Source organism: Pseudophryne corroboree, chromosome 12 (assembly GCF_028390025.1).
Source record: "Pseudophryne corroboree isolate aPseCor3 chromosome 12, aPseCor3.hap2, whole genome shotgun sequence".
Taxonomy (NCBI): domain Eukaryota; kingdom Metazoa; phylum Chordata; class Amphibia; order Anura; family Myobatrachidae; genus Pseudophryne; species Pseudophryne corroboree.
The window spans coordinates 38,227,821-38,245,127 of NC_086455.1; the positions used below are offsets into that span (position 1 = coordinate 38,227,821).

At 48.3% G+C, this 17,307-nt stretch overlaps 1 protein-coding gene across 1 annotated transcript in view; it reads left to right on the top strand.

Moving 5' to 3' along the window:
• The window catches only part of INO80 (INO80 complex ATPase subunit), a 197,428-nt gene that overhangs the window by 105,676 nt on the left and 74,445 nt on the right, over nucleotides 1-17,307 (top strand). Inside the window, exons 19-24 of the mRNA XM_063947351.1 lie at nucleotides 1,389-1,474; nucleotides 1,557-1,724; nucleotides 9,185-9,318; nucleotides 9,472-9,539; nucleotides 12,771-12,864; nucleotides 15,977-16,151. Coding sequence (XP_063803421.1) covers nucleotides 1,389-1,474; nucleotides 1,557-1,724; nucleotides 9,185-9,318; nucleotides 9,472-9,539; nucleotides 12,771-12,864; nucleotides 15,977-16,151 — 725 coding nt within the window. The remainder of the gene's footprint in view (nucleotides 1-1,388; nucleotides 1,475-1,556; nucleotides 1,725-9,184; nucleotides 9,319-9,471; nucleotides 9,540-12,770; nucleotides 12,865-15,976; nucleotides 16,152-17,307) is intronic.

Genomic DNA, 17,307 nt, shown 5'->3' on the forward strand with positions numbered 1-17,307 from the left:
GCATACTGTGCATGCGTCACAGACATCGGTGACTGATTCACTAAGCATACTGTGCATGCGTCACAGACATCGGTGACTGATTCACTAAGCATACTGTGCATGCGTCACAGACATTGGTGACTTATTCACTAAGCATACTGTGCATGCATCACAGACATCAGTGACTGATTCACTAAGCATACTGTGCATGCGTTACACATCGGTGACTGATTCACTAAGCATACTGTGCATGCGTCACACATCGGTGACTGATTCACTAAGCATACTGTGCATGCATCACAGAAAGACATTGGTGACTGATTCACTAAGCATACAGTGCATGCGTCACACATCGGTGACTGATTCACTAAGCATACTGTGCATGCGTTACACATCGGTGACTGATTCACTAAGCATACTGTGCATGCGTCACACATCGGTGACTGATTCACTAAGCATACTGTGCATGCATCACAGAAAGACATTGGTGACTGATTCACTAAGCATACAGTGCATGCGTCACAGTGGTTAAGGGCCCCAATGTATTGCTTTGCCCATACTGTGCATGCATTACAGACATCGGTGACTGATTCACTAAGCATACTGTGCTTGCGTCTCAGAAAGACATCAGTGACTGATTCACTAAGCATACTGTGCATGCGTCACAGACATTGGTGACTGATTCACTAAGCATACTGTGCATGCGTCACAGACATCAGTGACTGATTCACTAAGCATACTGTGCATGCGTCACAGACATTGGTGACTGATTCACTAAGCATACTGTGCATGCGTCACAGACATTGGTGACTGATTCACTAAGCATACTGTGCATGCGTCACAGACATCGGTGACTGATTCACTAAGCATACTGTGCATGCGTCACACATCGGTGACTGATTCACTAAGCATACTGTGCATGCATCACAGAAAGACATTGGTGACTGATTCACTAAGCATACAGTGCATGCGTCACACATCGGTGACTGATTCACTAAGCATACTGTGCATGCGTTACACATCGGTGACTGATTCACTAAGCATACTGTGCATGCGTCACACATCGGTGACTGATTCACTAAGCATACTGTGCATGCATCACAGAAAGACATTGGTGACTGATTCACTAAGCATACAGTGCATGCGTCACAGTGGTTAAGGGCCCCAATGTATTGCTTTGCCCAGGACATATAATGCTGTTAAAATAGCCCTGCTGTATATGTCTGTATATGTCTCATTGCAGCATTGTCAGATTCTGAAAGACACCAAGGGAAAAGGAGTCACACAATATTACTTCCAGAGGGAGTTCCTTTTTTTTCACTCCCTTGTCCCTAGTTAACTTCTAGTTGTGTCCACCATGGAGTATGCCAAGGAAACGAATAATCCTCTCATGTCTCTTGATATTGCAGACCAGTTATCTCGGTTACACATGATCCTCAAACCTTTTATGCTCAGGAGAATCAAGAAGGATGTGGAGAATGAGCTGTCTGACAAGGTGAGGCTATGGTTAGAGATGAATGTGAGAGTATCTGAGCGCAGAACGTAAGGAAAGTAACAACACTTGTTTGGTGTTCTAGATTGAAATCCTGATGTACTGCAATCTGACCAGTCGCCAGAAGCTGCTCTATCAGGCACTAAAGAACAAGATCTCCATTGATGACCTTCTCCAGTCCTCCATGGGCACAACCCAGCAAGCACAGAACACCACCAGCAGCCTCATGAACTTAGTCATGCAGTTCCGGAAGGTGAGATAACTGCGAGTAGTAATCCAGTAATCCCTGCTTCTATTATTCTAAGGTATTTCAATGAAAACAGTTTCTCTAGCATCCGTAAGGAATATTGGGGGAATCTAGTACAATGGGGTATAGACGTGGTCCAGAGGAGCCAGTGCCCTTTAAATTTCTTCAACTGGGTGTGCTGGCTCCTCCCCTCTATGCCCCCTCCCACAGGTAGTTTAGAAAAAAGTGCCCTCAGTTTTCTTCAATTTCATTTAAAACTTTTATTTTTTTCAGTATGCTGTCTGGGCAACAGCACACCTGCTCCATGGGAGTTAGGGGGGCGGTCACCGGCCTTACAAGGTGCAGAACCGCTTCCCCGCAACAGCACAACCGCACTGAGGGGGTGTTGTTCAGCGGGGCACTGCGCCTTGGCGGTCACAACCGCAGCACGCCGCACACCCCTAACGCTGTGGTGAGTACAAACCGGGGACCCCGCTAGGTTCCCTTGTTTCGAAGTGCGGCTGACCACGGGCATGGCATATGGGACCCTCTGGGGGTGGCGGGGGGGGGGGGGGGGGTCCCGGTAAGATCCCCCTTGTAGAACTGGCATAACAGTGCTTGACCAGCACTTGTGTGATGTTTTAAGCTCCAAAGGAGACTTCTGCCAGAATAATAAATGTATGTAACTCCGGCGCCATTGGAGGGGGCGGAGCTACCTCGGAGCGGGCCCTGAGGCATTTTGGTGCCTTCCTCTGCTTACTGCAGCACACACAGCGCTTCCTGATCCTCACACCCGCTGGATATCTGGTATAGGGTGTAGCAAAGGGGGAAAGCTGCTATTGTACACTTTCCTGATCCTATTTAGGACAATTATTGTTAGTGTTTACTGTAATATAGTGAGCTGACAGCCTCACTGGGGCTGTGCAGCTCAGGGTGTGCTGGTGTCCTCTCTCTCTCTCTCTGTGTCTCCTCTCACATACAGTAGGGCAGGATGCATTATAACTGTGTGTATGTTATTGTGCTTACTGTGAATATAGGTAAACACAAGCTGTGCAGTGTATGTCACACTAGATTCTCTCCCTTATCTAATGACTCTGTTTCCTGTGAACAACGCAGTCAATTTTCACAAATCAGTGAAGGGGCTGGGGGAGAGGGTCCAGAGCTCCACTGGTTAGGGTCTCTTAAGACTCTGATGTCAGATATGTCATCCCAGCTCACTGCTAATGTGCAGAAAACTCAGCTACTGCAACAAGCTGTTGCAGATTTAGCTGCTAGGGCAGATGCACAGCCCCTCCTCTCTATACAGGATGATGAAGATGACCTGGACCCCGTTAGTGGGGATCCCGATGCTGCTCAGGCTATTGAACCCCTCATTTTGGCTATAAGGGATGTGTTACAGCTCCCTCTAGAGGACGCTGCGTCACAGCAGTCGTTTTTCATTGTACAGAACATGCCTAATGTCACTTTCCCTGAGTCTGCAGAGTTAGATGACTTATTCAAACAGGCCTGAAAAAATCCAGACAAAACATTCCAAGTGTCCAAAAAAATTTTGCGCACTTTCCCATTTGCTCCTGAAGGTAGAAAAGTTTGGGAGGAACCCCCTCCCAAACTGGGGTGGTTGTCTCGGTCTCTCGCCTGTCTTAAAAAAGGTAGTGCTGTCCGCCCTGGGCTCCTTTACCATGAAGGATCCTGGGGATAGGAAGATAGAGACTTCCCTAAAATCTATCTACACAGCAGCCGGTATATCACAAAGACCAGTCATTGCGGGTTGCTGGATGACCCATGCTATTCATTCTTGGGCCACTCAGATTCAGTGGGGCCTCTCGGGGGATATGCCATTAGTTACTATGGTAACCCTCCTGAAGCACATTCAGGACACTACCCATGTCCTCTGTGATTCGCTCCAAGACATGGGGAACATTAATGCTTGGACTTATGCCATGGCAGTGTCGGCGCGCAGGGCCTTGTGGTTGCGTCAGTGGATTGCGGACGCAGGATCCAAACGTTGTGTGAAATCCTTCCCCTTTTCTGGGGTATGGCTGGGAAATACACGTTTCTCCCCTCTGGGGCCCCGCCGGCGAGACACTCCTATCCTGGACCGTCTGTCCAGTCCTTTCGGTCTCACAGATTTCGATCTAAAGCCAGAGGTGCCTCCAATGCGGCTAGAGGCGCCAGAGGTAAGTCCAGAAAACCTGCAAGCACCGGTTCTCAGTAACAGTCCACCGGTTCTGCTTCCGCTAAGGCCTCAGCAAGACGGTGCCCACCCGCACCGAGGGGAACTCCAGGTGTGAGCTCGACTGCGTCACTTGAGCCGCATCTGGGAGACTTCCTGCCAGGATGCCTGGGTCAGAGATCTAATTTCTCAGGGCTACAGGCTGGCGTTCGACAGTACTCCCCCTCAACGATTTTTCAAATCAAGCTTACCAGCTTTAGAGGATATGCAAGTTACGTTGCAACAGGCAATCCTAAAGTTGTTTCAGTCCCACGTCATTGTTCAAGTACTTCTACCACAATGCGGCACATGGTTTTACTCCAACCTGTTTGTGGTGCCGAAACCGGACGGTTCGGTCAGACCCATTTTTAATCTCAAATCCTTGAATCCTTACTTGAAGGTGTTCAAGTTCAAGATGGAATCCCTGCGATCAGTAATTGCGGGCCTTGAAGAATGTGAACTTATGGTCTCCTTGGATATCAAGGACGCCTATCTCCATATCCTGATTTGGCCAACTCTTCGGTCGTACCTGCGGTTTGCCCTAATGGACAATCACTTCCAATTCCAGGCACTACCCTTTGGACTGTCCACAGCCCAAAGGGTATTCGCAAAGGTGATGGCGGAGATGATGTTCCAACTCCAGGTCCAGGGGGTCAATGTGGTCCCTTATCTGTACGATCTTCTAATAAAGGCACGATCCAGGGAGCTTTTTTTGCTCCATATCGACCGCACCATCCGTCTTTTATCAGACCATGGGTGGATCCTTAACTTGCAGAAGAACCACCTGGAGCCAACTCAAAGGCTCCTGTTCCTGGGGATGTTGCTGGATACTGTGGCCCAGAAGATGTTTCTACTAGAGGACAAGGCAAAAACCCTTCAGGAGATGGTCCGCGCCGGCCTACTCGAGTGTCCATCCATCTCTGCATGAGATTGCTAGGAAAAATGGTTGCCTCATACGAGGCAATCCAATATGGGAGGTTCCATGCCAGAACATTTCAATTGGATCTCCTGAGCAAGTGGTCCGGATCGCATCTCCAGATGCACCGGATGATTCAGTTGTCACCTCAGGCCAGGATTTCCCTCTTGTGGTGGCTACAGTCCTCCAATCTCCTGGAAGGCCGGAGTTTTGGGATTCAGGATTGGACCCTCCTCAACGATGGATGAAAGTCTACGGGGATGGGGAGCGGACACCCAAGGGGCACAGTTCCAGGGCAGGTGGTCAGCCCACAAGGCCCTCCTTCCGATCAACATTCTGGAACTTCGAGCGATCTACAGTGCTCTGCTTCAGGCCTCTCCTCTGCTCAAGGATCACGCGATCTAGGTGCAGTCGGACAATGCTACGGCAGTGGCGTATAGCAATCGTTAAGGAGGGACAAAAAGCAGAGCCTGCATGTGATAGGTGTCAACGATACTCCTCTGGGCGGGAAGAAATTCAAGAGTAATGTCATCAATCTTCATTCTGGGTGTGAACAACTGGGAGGTGGACTTCCCGAGTCGTCACGATCTCCACCCGGAGGAGTGGGTGCTCCACCATCTGGTGTTCCAACAGATCATCGACCGGTGGGGTTGCCCACAAATAGACATGGTGGCTTCTCGTCTCAACAATAAACTTCCCCTGTATTGCTCACGGACCAGAGTCCCTCAGGCGAGGGCAGTGGACGCACTGGCGTCTCCTTGGCCTTACCGGCTGGTCTACCTGTTTCCTCCGATTCCATTGCTCCCAAGGGTGCTAAAGCGAATCAGGTGTCCAGGCAATTCTGATTGCCCCGGATTGGCCTCGGAGGGCGTGGTACGCGAATCTTCTGGACATGTCCATCGAAGACCCTTGGCCTCTACCACTAAGACGAGATCTTCTACAACAAGGACCGTTCGTCTACCCGGACTTACGGTGACTTTGTTTGATGGCATGGAGGTTGAGCGGAACATCCTAGCTCACAAGGGCCTTTCCAAAAAGGTTAGTGCTACCATGTTTCAGGCAAGAAAACCAGTGACGTCAAAACACTATCATCATATCTGGAGGAGATGTGTCTCTTGGTGCGAGGAGCGCACGTATCGGCCTGCTGAGTTTCACTTGGAACGTTTCCTGCAGGCTGGTGTGGATAAGGGCTTGCTTCTGGCTTCCATTAAGGTCCAGATTTTAGCCCTCTCCATATTTCTTCCAGATGAAATTGGCAGTGTTGCCTAAAGTTCAGACCTTCTTGCAACCACATACAACCACCTTTTGTGCCACCTACGGCACCCTGGGATTTGGATGTAGTGTTGGCATTTCTACAGTCCTCCTGGTTTGAACCTCTGATGACTGTAGAAGACAACTACCTCACGTGGAAGACGGTGATGTTACTGGCCCTGGCTTCTGCTCGACGTGCTTCAGAATTGGGGGCCTTATCGTGTAAAAGTCCATACTTGGTCTTTTACGAGGACAGAGAGGAGCTCCAGACTAGACAGCAGTTCCTTTCGAAGGTTGTCTCTGCGTATCATCTGAATCAACCTATTGTGGTTCCATCCAGTTCTGACGCTTCTGCTCCTCCGGAGACATTGGATGCTGTGCGTGCCTAGAAGGTCTATGTCAAGCGCACAGCTCGGGTCAGAAAAACGGATTCCTTGTTCGTGCTCTATGATGCACAGAAAAAGGGTTGCCCTGCTTCAAAGCAGTCCATTGCTCCGTTGGATTATGCTTACTATCCAACAGGCCTGTGTGTCGGCAGCTTTACCTGTTGCTAAGTCTCTGAAGGCCCACTCTGCAAGATCAGTGGGCTCTTCCTGGGCGGCTGCCCGTGGAGTCTCGGCCTTGCAACTATGCCGAGCTGCTACCTGGTCGGGGAAGAACATTTTTGTGAAGTTCCACAAATATGATACCCTGGCCAAAGAAGATACCCAGTTTGGGCAGGCGGTGCTGCAGCAGTCTCCACACCGTCCGTTCTGGAAGCTTTGGGACGTCCCCATCATACTAGATTCCCCCAATATCCCTTATGGATGCTAGAGAAAATAGGATTTTAATATCTACCGGTAAATCCTTTTCTCGTAGTCCATAAGGGATATTGGGGGTCATTCCGAGTTGATTGCTAGCTTCTGATGTTCGCTGCATAGTGATCATTTAAAAAATCGTCAAAACAACGCATGCGTATGGGGCACAGTGCGCACACGCGGTGTACGGGTACAAAGAGCTTTGACGATTCCATTCGCACAGCCGATCGCAAGGAGATTGACAGGAAGTGGGAGTTTATGGGTGTCGACTGACCGTTTTCTGGGAGTGTTTGGAAAAACGTAGGCGTGTCCAGGCGTTTGCAGGGCGGGTATCTGACGTCAATTCCAGGACCTTCGTTGCAATCATTGCATAGAATAAGTAACTACAGGGCTGGTCTTGTTCTGCACAAAATGTGTACCCGCTCAGCTGCACAGGCGTTCGCACACTTGCAAAGCGAAAAATACACTCCCCCGTGGGAGGCGAGTATGCGTTTGCACGGCTGCTAAAAGTAGCTAGCAAGCGATCAACTCGGAATAAGGGCCATTGGGCGCCTGCCTCAGTGCGTGGACTTTTCTGTAAGTTCTTGTTCTATAGTCACCTGTTCAGCTGTTGCTGTTGTTGTTACAAGCCGTTGCTGGTTGTTGTATGTTAGTGGTGTGCTGGTGTGTAAATCTCACCACTTTTTCTGTTATCGTGTTCTTTCTCTCATATATATCCTTTCTCCTTCGGGCACGTTTTTACCTATAACTACCTGTGGGAGGGGGCATAGAGGGGAGGAGCCAGCACACCCAGTTGAAGAAATGTAAAGTGCACTGGCTCCTTTGGACCCCATCTATACCCCATCGTACTAGATTCAACCAATATACCTTACGGACTACGAGAAAAGGATTTACCGGTAGGTATTAAATCCTATTTTTTAGCGTGCACTAATTGCTGTGGGGTGCGGTGCATTTTGTCTGCATTCATAATGTTCTAATGATGACATTGACCACATCATCATTCATCATGCTGACACTGATGAAATGTTGACATGATAGAATGTCGACAGAAAGTTCCTGGTGGTCTAGTGGTGACTTACCTGGTACTGTGGGTCCGGAGGCTCCAGCAGTGTCTTACTAGGTCCTGCTGTGTGACATTGTGATGACTTCCGGCGGATCCTGCAGTGGTTCAGGCAGGAAGTCCTAGCGCCTAACCCCAACCCCTCCTTCCTCAACCTAACCTTTCCCTCCCCTCCCTCACCCCCAATTTTCCCTCCTTCAACCTAACCTTAAATTTTACTCCCTCAATCTAACTTTAACCTTCCTTCCTCAACCTAACCTCCCCTCCCTCAACCTACCCCTAACCTCTCCTCCCTCAACTTACCCCTAAACCTCCTCTCCCTCAACCTACCCCTAACCTCCCCTCCTTCAACAAACCCCTAACCTCCCCTCTCTCTCAAACTACCCCTTACCTTCCCTCCCTCAACCTAACCCTAACCTCCCCTCCCTCTACCTACCCCTAACCTTCCCTCCCTCAACCTACCCCATCCTCTCCTCCCTCAACCTACCCCTAACCTCCCCTCTCTCTACCTACCCCTAACCTTCCCTCCCTCAACCTACCCCATCCTCTCCTCCCTCAACCTACCCCTAACCTCCCCTCTCTCAAACTACCCCTAACCTCCCCTCTCTCAAACTACCCTTAACCTCCCCTCCCTCAACCTACCCCTAACCTCCCCTCCCTCAACAAACCCCTAACCTCCCCTCTCTCAACAAACCCCTAACCTCCCCTCTCTCAACCTACCCCTAACGTCCCCTCTCTCAACCTACCCCTCAACCTCTCCTCCCTCAACCTACCCCTAACCTCTCCTCCCTCAACCTACCCCTAACCTTCCCTCCCTCAACCTACCCCTAACCTTCCCTCCCTCAACCTACCCCTAACCTTCCCTCCCTCAACCTATTCCTAACCTTCCCTATCTCAACATACCCCTAACCTCTTCTCCCTCAACCAACCCCTAACCTCCCCTCTCTCAACCTACCCCTAACCTCCCCTCCCTCAACCTACCCTATTAGATAGGAAAAAACAGACACCCAATTTGAATTCCCCATATAGTCTACTATTATTATCCCATAATATTGATTGGTCAGACATGCCGGATCGAAATCCATAAGCTGGATGCTAGCATGGGTTTCGGATAGAAATTATAACTGGGATAGATCTGTAGCCCGTTCAGGTGGACTGTAATGTAAATGTGACATGGGAAGTTTCTACATGCCACAGTAAATGTCCCCAGTGTGATCCCCACCATAACTAAATGTCCCTCTCTCATGATAGGTGTGTAATCACTCTGAACTGTTTGAGCGCCAAGAAACCTGGTCTCCCTTCTACCTAGCAATAAGGCCATACCGCATTTCTAAGTTCCTCTACCGACAAGGAAACTTAGAATGTTTCAACTACTCAAGAAACAGGTGAGCATAAGCCGGACAATTCCACAGATAGGACTGGGTGATATTACTATATATGTTCCTGTTGAAAAATGACATTTTGGCAACAAAATGTTTTACTGTTTAGTCCATGTGAAGGAAAACACTATCATATGCCGACTTTCTCATTGTATGTAGGTGGTTACGCTGTCTGCTTTCTCCATTTGCACCTGATCACGTCCAACAATCCCTCTTCCATAGACACAGTAAGTGCTGTTGGCGTGATATTCACATAATCCCAAATGTGTATTCTTTCATGTGTCCTTTTCTTTGTCCTCCTACCTACTGATTGTAATGTGGATCATTGTTCTATTTATTAAACAAATGCTAGCTATTAATTATAGTCGATATGTTTATAGAACAAATTAAACGCTAAATCCACCTTTGGACTCTTTTTTTTTTAATTTTGCATTTATGAGGTGGTTGTTGGTGATATTAAATTGAGCTTTATTGTTATCTAATATTGACAATGGGGGTCATTCAGACCCGATTGCACGCTAGCTTTTTTTGCAGCGGTGCGATCGGGTCTGAACTGCGCATGCGTATGCTCCGCAATGCGCAGGCGCGACGGGGATCGCCGGACAGCGACGGATTTTAGTGTTCACTCTAGGATCCGGCCAGGGCAGTGCGCCGGACTGTGAGGGGCACAAGCGCGTGTGCGGACGGCAAAAATGGGTGTGGCCATGCAGATAGGGGGCGTGGTCACTATACGTAATACAAGTGGGCGGCTCAGCCCACAGACGGGGGGGCGTGGGCGGCCGGCAGCGTCACTGTTGGGGGCGTGCCCAGCACCTACGGAGGTGCTGGGCTTCCCTCAAGCTCTCTCACAGCGTGAATGGAAGCCGCGCGCATGCGCACGGCATCTTTACACGCTGGCAGGGCAGAAAGCGGGCAGCGGTTTTAGCAGGGCGCTGCAGAAAGGGCAGGGTGGGTTTTGCCCTTAAAAAATCGGGCAGGGCGTGGCGCCCTGCTAAAACAGCCTAGCGTGAACACTAGATTTAACGAAGAAAGCGTTCGCACCGGCGATCGCAAGAAGATTGACAGGAAGAGGCCGTTTGTGGGTGTCAACTGACCGTTTCTAGGGAGTGTCCGGAAAAACTCAGGCGTGCCCAGCCGTTTGGAGGGAGGATTCCTAACGTTAGCTCCTGGCCGGATCAGCGCAGCGGCTGAGTAAGTCCTGAGCTGTGCAGAGACTGCACAAGCGTTCGCACCCCTGCACATCAACTACCCCCTCCCCCTGAAGGCGGCTAACTGATCGCAGCACGGAAAAAAAATGCCTGCGTGCGATCAGATCTGAATCCCCCCCATTGTCCTTCAGTTTCTCTATCTGTTAGTGGTCTGGCATATACAGTCCTTTGTTTCTGTCTGACCCCACCGCTGACTCTCATACCTAGATCAACCTCCATGAAGTAAAAAGCTATTCTCACTAATCATTTCAAATTCTAGGGGGTATATTTACTAAAGTGCGGGTTTATAGAAGTAAATATCCTACTTATTTATCTAGCACCTTCTAGAAGCTAGAATATGATTGGTTGCTATTGGCAACATCTTCATTTTAGTAAATATACCCCTTTGACTCAAGTATATGATACAGCAGTGGGGACCAGGCATAGACAGAGAGAAACATAAGGCTGCTCCCCTGCAGGAAATGGTATCCGGTCTTCAGGTCGACAGCAATTAGGTCGACCACTATTGGTCAACATGCACTAGAACAGGGGTGTCAAACTCAAATTCATCGGGGGCCGCATCAGCAGTTTGGTCCCCATCAAAGGGCCGGTTGTATCTGTAGGTCTATCCAAAATTTACCGCTCCACCTGCCTTATATGTGCCCAGCCATCTGCCCCCTTTTAAAGTGCCCAGCCATGTGCCCCCTTTTATAGTGCCCAGCCATGTGCCCCCTTTTATAGTGCACAGGTCCCCATTTTACACATTGCGGCAGGCACAGGTCCCCATTTTACACATTGCGGCAGGCACAGGTCCCCATTTTACACATAGCGGCAGGTACAGGTCCCCATTTTACACATTGTGGCAGGCACAGGTCCCCATTTTACACATAGCGGCAGGTACAGGTCCCCATTTTACACATTGTGGCAGGCACAGGTCCCCATTTTACACATTGTGGCAGGCACAGGTCCCCATTTTACACATTGCGGCAGGTGGTGGAAGGAGGGAGAGAAAGAGAGGAAGGGAGAGGGGCTGACTTACATTTGAAGCGGTTCTCGCCGCTCTTCAGCCGCCTCTCCCTCCTCGTCTGCGCGGCTCCCTTCTCCCTCCTCCGACGGGGTTTCGTTGAATGACGCGTTTGCGCCGTGACGTCACGACGCAATCGCGTCATTCCGCGAAACCCCGCCCCCCCCCCCCGAGCTGGGCACTCGGGAGAAGGGGGTTTCATGGCGGCGGCACCGCGGGCCATCAGACGAGGTCTGGCGGGCCGGATTTGGCCCGCGGGCCTTGTCTTTGACACCCCTGCACTAGAACAACATGGCAAATGTCAACACATGAAAAGGTCGACATGAGTTTTTCACTTTTTTTTTTTTTTTACCTTTTCAAACTTTACGATCCATGTAGACTACGATTGGGAATAGTAACCGGTGCACTAATTGGGGTTCCCTGTCACTTTCCGAAGAAAACGACACCCAAAAAATATAAAAAACTCATGCCGACTCTTTTCCATGTTGACCTAATGACCGTGTCGACCTGTTTCAGGTGTCGACCTAGTTACTCTTAACCCTATGATCCACACCCCACGAAATTAACATGTTAGATACCATCTGCTATAGCGGGGTCCGTTTAATTTGCCGGCTGTCAGGATCCCGGCGCTACAGGACTATTCCCACTCGTGGGTGTTGAGCACAGTGGGCCACTGAGTCCGCAAGGGGACTCTTTGCGCTTGCCCCACTGCCGGCCGGGATGCCGCTATTGGTATATTGACAGCCAACATCCCGGCCACCGGTAAATCATACTGAATCTGCTGTACTGTCTATCTAACCAGTGGTAAGATTTAGGCTGTTGCTTGCATTAGCAAATAGATCCTTTGTGCCTATAACATACCCTCCAACTGTACCTTTTTGTCCGGTAGTGCCATTTTTTAATGGTTTGTACCTGCCAAAAGGGTCCTTGTACTGGTTTTCAGCGTCTCCTATTACTGTGGAAGCCTATGGGAGTGCTGCCGCTTAGCCACGCTCCTTTGCCCGTGACCACGCCCCCTTTCTGATTTTGTGCCGGTTTTCAGCTGGACAGTGTTGGAGGGTATGCTATAGTCAGATTGAAACTCCTCATTGGATTCAGACGATAACTTTTAATGGCTTCAGTCACCTAACCACATTACAGTTAGGTAAATCGTTATCTAGCCATTGACTAGCTGGGAACTTACATTTTTTTATTGTCTTATTGACTACCATATTGGCGCTAACATGTCCTCACTTTTCTAACCCCAGGGTCACACCAAGAAAGTTGCTTTTCTTTTCTTCGTTTCATCAACATGTCTCCGGCAGAGATGGCAAATCTGATGCTCCATGGACATCTAGCCAGGTAAGATGCAGTTATGATGGACAGGGACGGATTGGGAACAAAAAGCGGCCCTGGAAAATTTGTACTAGTGGCCCCACATGGGCAGCACCAGAGGTGTAAGGTCTAGCCATGGGCCATAGCAGCAGCACCCTCCCCCCAAGACTTTCCAGATAGTGGGCATGTCCAGCATCAAGGGAGAAGTTAAAAGGAAATAAAATTAAATATTATGAGCACATTACTGTATATGATACATCTTCAGAATTTAGGAAACTATATCATTCTTTAGAAAGATATATTTCTTGCTTATTACATCAACCGCGTATCCCAATCACTATTCACTTAATCTTATATGTCAGCCAAGCAGGCAGACAGAGCATACACTAGGGCCCTCATTCCGAGTTGATCGGTCGCAAGGCGAATTTAGCAGAGTTACACATGCTAAGCCGCCGCCTACTGGGAGTGAATCTTAGCTTCTTAAAATTGCGACCGATGTATTCGCAATATTGCGATTACTAACTACTTAGCAGTTTCAGAGTAGCTCCAGACTTACTCTGCCTGTGCGATCATTTCAGTGCTTGTCGTTCCTGGTTGACGTCACAAACACACCCAGCGTTCGCCCAGGCACTCCCACCGTTTCTCCGGACACTCCTGCGTTTTTTCCGGAAACTGTAGCGTTTTCAGCCACACGCCCCTGAAACGCCGTGTTTCCGCCCAGTAACACCCATTTCCTGTCAATCACATTACGATCGCCGGAGCGAAGAAAAAGCCGTGAGTAAAAATACTTTCTTCATAGTAAAGTTACTTGGCGCAGTCGCAGTGCGAACATTGCGCATGCGTACTAAGCGGATTTTCACTGCGATGCGATGAAAAATACCGAGCGAACAACTCGGAATGAGGGCCTAGATCATCTGCAATCACAGGCTAAGTGGCAAAGAAATTTTCATATATGCAAATTATTTAGCATCTTATTCATTATGTCTATAAAAAGGACCACATGTCCTCAAACAAAACAGGCCCCACTGGTGCGTCGGCCCACCGGGAATCTTCCCTGAGAACCCTATGGCCAATCCGCCTCTGATGATGGATGTATGTATATATATATATATATATATATATATATCTATCTCTTCCCTACATGTCCAGCCGATTTCCACCCGTTTCTCTCCACTCATGTTAGTCTTCTCACCTCCTCCCTCATCTCCACTTCCAAGTCTCTCATTCAAGGTGTCACCCAGGCCGCTCCTAACCTCTGCATTGCCCTCTCTCGCACCATTTCATCCAGCCTTCACGTGTACCCTGAAAAATCATTGTTTCATTCTAGCTTACTGCCCCTACTCCTGATTCCGCAGTCTCTGCCCTCTTCTCCCATTGTGTCCACCCACAGCCCCAATAGATTGTAGGCCCTCTACCCTTTGTCTTCTCTACATAATTATACTCACTGCACATTGTATTTCTGTATCTATATGATTTTATGGGAAGCAGTTAGTTTCCCGACAGTCGGGATCCTTGCGGTCATAATGCCGACGCTGGAAACCCGAAATCCATGGGAATCCCGACAGTCTAAATACCTACCAGTGCCCCAAATCCACACTCAGGGTAGGGGTGGTCCACGCCCCCATCCCCCCAGGAAGGAATAAATTAGCCCGCGAGGGGACACGTTGCGCTTGCCGTCGGGATCCCGCTTGTCGAGATTTTGATATTATGACTGCCGGGATTCCAATTGTCGGGATCCCATACTGATTCCAATTTTATATACTGTCTCTTTTAGTCTGCGATAATGTATCTTGTCAGTTGTAATCCCGTACAACGCTAGAGAACCCTTGGAGTGCCTTATAAATAATGAGATGTCTCCGATGAAATGGACTTTGGAAACTCTACTGTAATTATAACGCAGTCCCTGTGTTGGGTAATAAATAAGATTGGCAGCTGTGCCTTAGACACTCATAGAGTCCCTCTGTGTGGCTTAAGTGTGACCTCTGACCTCAATGGCAATAGTCCTGTGTTATCACTGACCTTTTCTTTCACTGCGCTGAGTGCGTCACCCTCCAAACTGCTATTCGACAGAAATGTATTGCCTCATTATTTCACTGATCATATTTTAGGATAAAAGTTAATTTTTAAAATTTTTAGTTCTGGTTGACCAGGAATAAATCGATCCTGATGATATGTCAATAAATTATAAATTGAGGTGAGATTAATAATCCCTATAAAACACCAATTTGCATGTTCACACTGTAGTTTATTTAATATATATTCTTTCATACATATCGCTAACAGCCGGTTATTTGGGAATCTTTTTGGAATTGTTAGCAACATTTGTTGAAGTTGGACATTTATACATCGGTGAGCATTCATAAAAATTTGCAGCTTCAACAAATGTCGCTGATAATTCCATCCAATGTAATAGTTTGCATTACTGCCTGACAGCACTGAAGTCATGGGTTCGATTCCCACCATGGCCCTAACTGTGTGGAGTTTGTATATTCTCCCTATACTTGCGTGGGTTTCCTCCAGGTACTCTGGTTTCCTCCCATACTTCAAACATATACTGGTAAGTTGACTGGCTCCCAACAAAAAAAATTAACCATAATGAGTAACATGTGTTTAGGGTAGGTTACATTGGCCAAGTGGTTCTTATCTGCCATCAAACTCTGGGCCAGATGTATTAATCTGGAGAAGGCATAAGGAAGTGATAAACCAGTGATATGTGCAAGGGGATAAAGGCACCAGCCAATCAGCTCCAATATGTAAATTAACAGTTAGGATCTGATTGGCTGGTGCCTTTATCCCCTTGCACATATCACTGGTTTATCACTTCCTTATGCCTTCTCCAGGTTAATACATCTGCCCCTCTATGTTTAGATAAGTCCCATTTGGCATCTATTACCTTTGCAATCACATTGTGCAGTCCACCTTGGCCAATGTCTATGGGCTCTCTGCTTACTTTGCTTAGCCGACATTATTTAGCAACTTCTGGTTGGGATATTGTGCACATACTGTAGTTTGGTTAAAGAAGGAGTTATGACAATAGGAAGATGTTTTGTTTTTACCCTGGTACCAGGTCTGTTACAATCTAATATATTGAAAATATTTTTCAAGTGGTTTTAATGTGAAATGCTGTGATCTCTTGCAGATGGTTAGCTCTTTTCCTGTCTCTGAAAGCCGCATACAGGCTCCATCATAACCGTTTCTGGAAAGAGAAGAGTTCGTCTGATACCCCACTTGCCTACCTTTCAAACAAAGACCTTATACTCTGGGTGGATTTGCCACTTTCCTTTCCCAGCATACACAGCTCTCCGACCCTGCAGGTAAGACACAGAAGAATCACATAAAACACATGAATAAGTCCCTGAAATGCGTGTCCATATGTTATGGAAAGTTGCCCATACATGTTGCGAGTAAGGGTCAGAAATGTATGTAAGGCGGCTGTAGATTGTTAAACGTGTTCATCACCTTACTGTAATCGTTCAGATGTGGAGCAGGGTGGCATGTAGGTACAATCAGACAATGGCCGCATATCATCATCACTGTCCTGCTGCGTTGTGCCTTCTAAGACCCGATTAGACCATACCTGTGAATCTGCAAGAGAGCTGAAATCTTACCAAGAGGCTGGATTGTCCTGTCAGGGTGTAGTATGGTATGCCGGCGGCCGGGCTCCCGGCAACCAGCATACCGGTGCCGGGAGACCAACCGCCGGCATACCGATAGCGTGGCGAGCGCAAATGAGCCCCTTGCGGGCTCGCTGCGCTCGCCACGCTGCGGGCACGGTGGCGCGCTACGCGCACCACGCTATTTTATTCTCCCTCCAGGGGGGTCGTGGACCCCCACGAGGGAGAAAAAGTGTCGGCTGTCGGGATTCCGGCGCCGGTATACTGTGCGCCGGGATCCCGACAGTCCGCATACTGAAGACCACCCGTCCTGTCATTGGGCACCAAGTTGATGGATATAAGGGTGTATTCTTTAGAACAGTGATGGGGAACCTTTGGCACTCCAGCTGGTGTTGAACTACACATCCCAGCATGCCCTGCTACAGTTTTAGCATGGCCAAATAGCAAAACTGGAGCAGGGTATGCTGGGATGTGTAGTTCAATAACAGCTGGAGGGCCAAAGGTACCCCATTACTGCTATAGAAGATCCGTTTGGTTAAAGTGGTCTTAAAATTACCTTTTGGAACTTTTAAATATTTAAGTAACTAAATATAATTGTCAAACACTGTGTAATTGTATTTGTTTTGTAATAACAAAAATATAGTTACAACAGTTAAAAGTAGATCCAGAAATAAAATAAAATAAAGTAAATCTTAATTAGCAGGTGTTCTATTTGTAGTAGAGAAATACATATTAAGGGGTGTATTCAGTAAGAGTAAGAGTTGGATCCATTCCAACATGCATTTGTCGGAATGGATCCGACAAGCCCTAGTCAATGAGCGGCCAAATCCGACTGCCGGATTTGGCCGTTCACGGT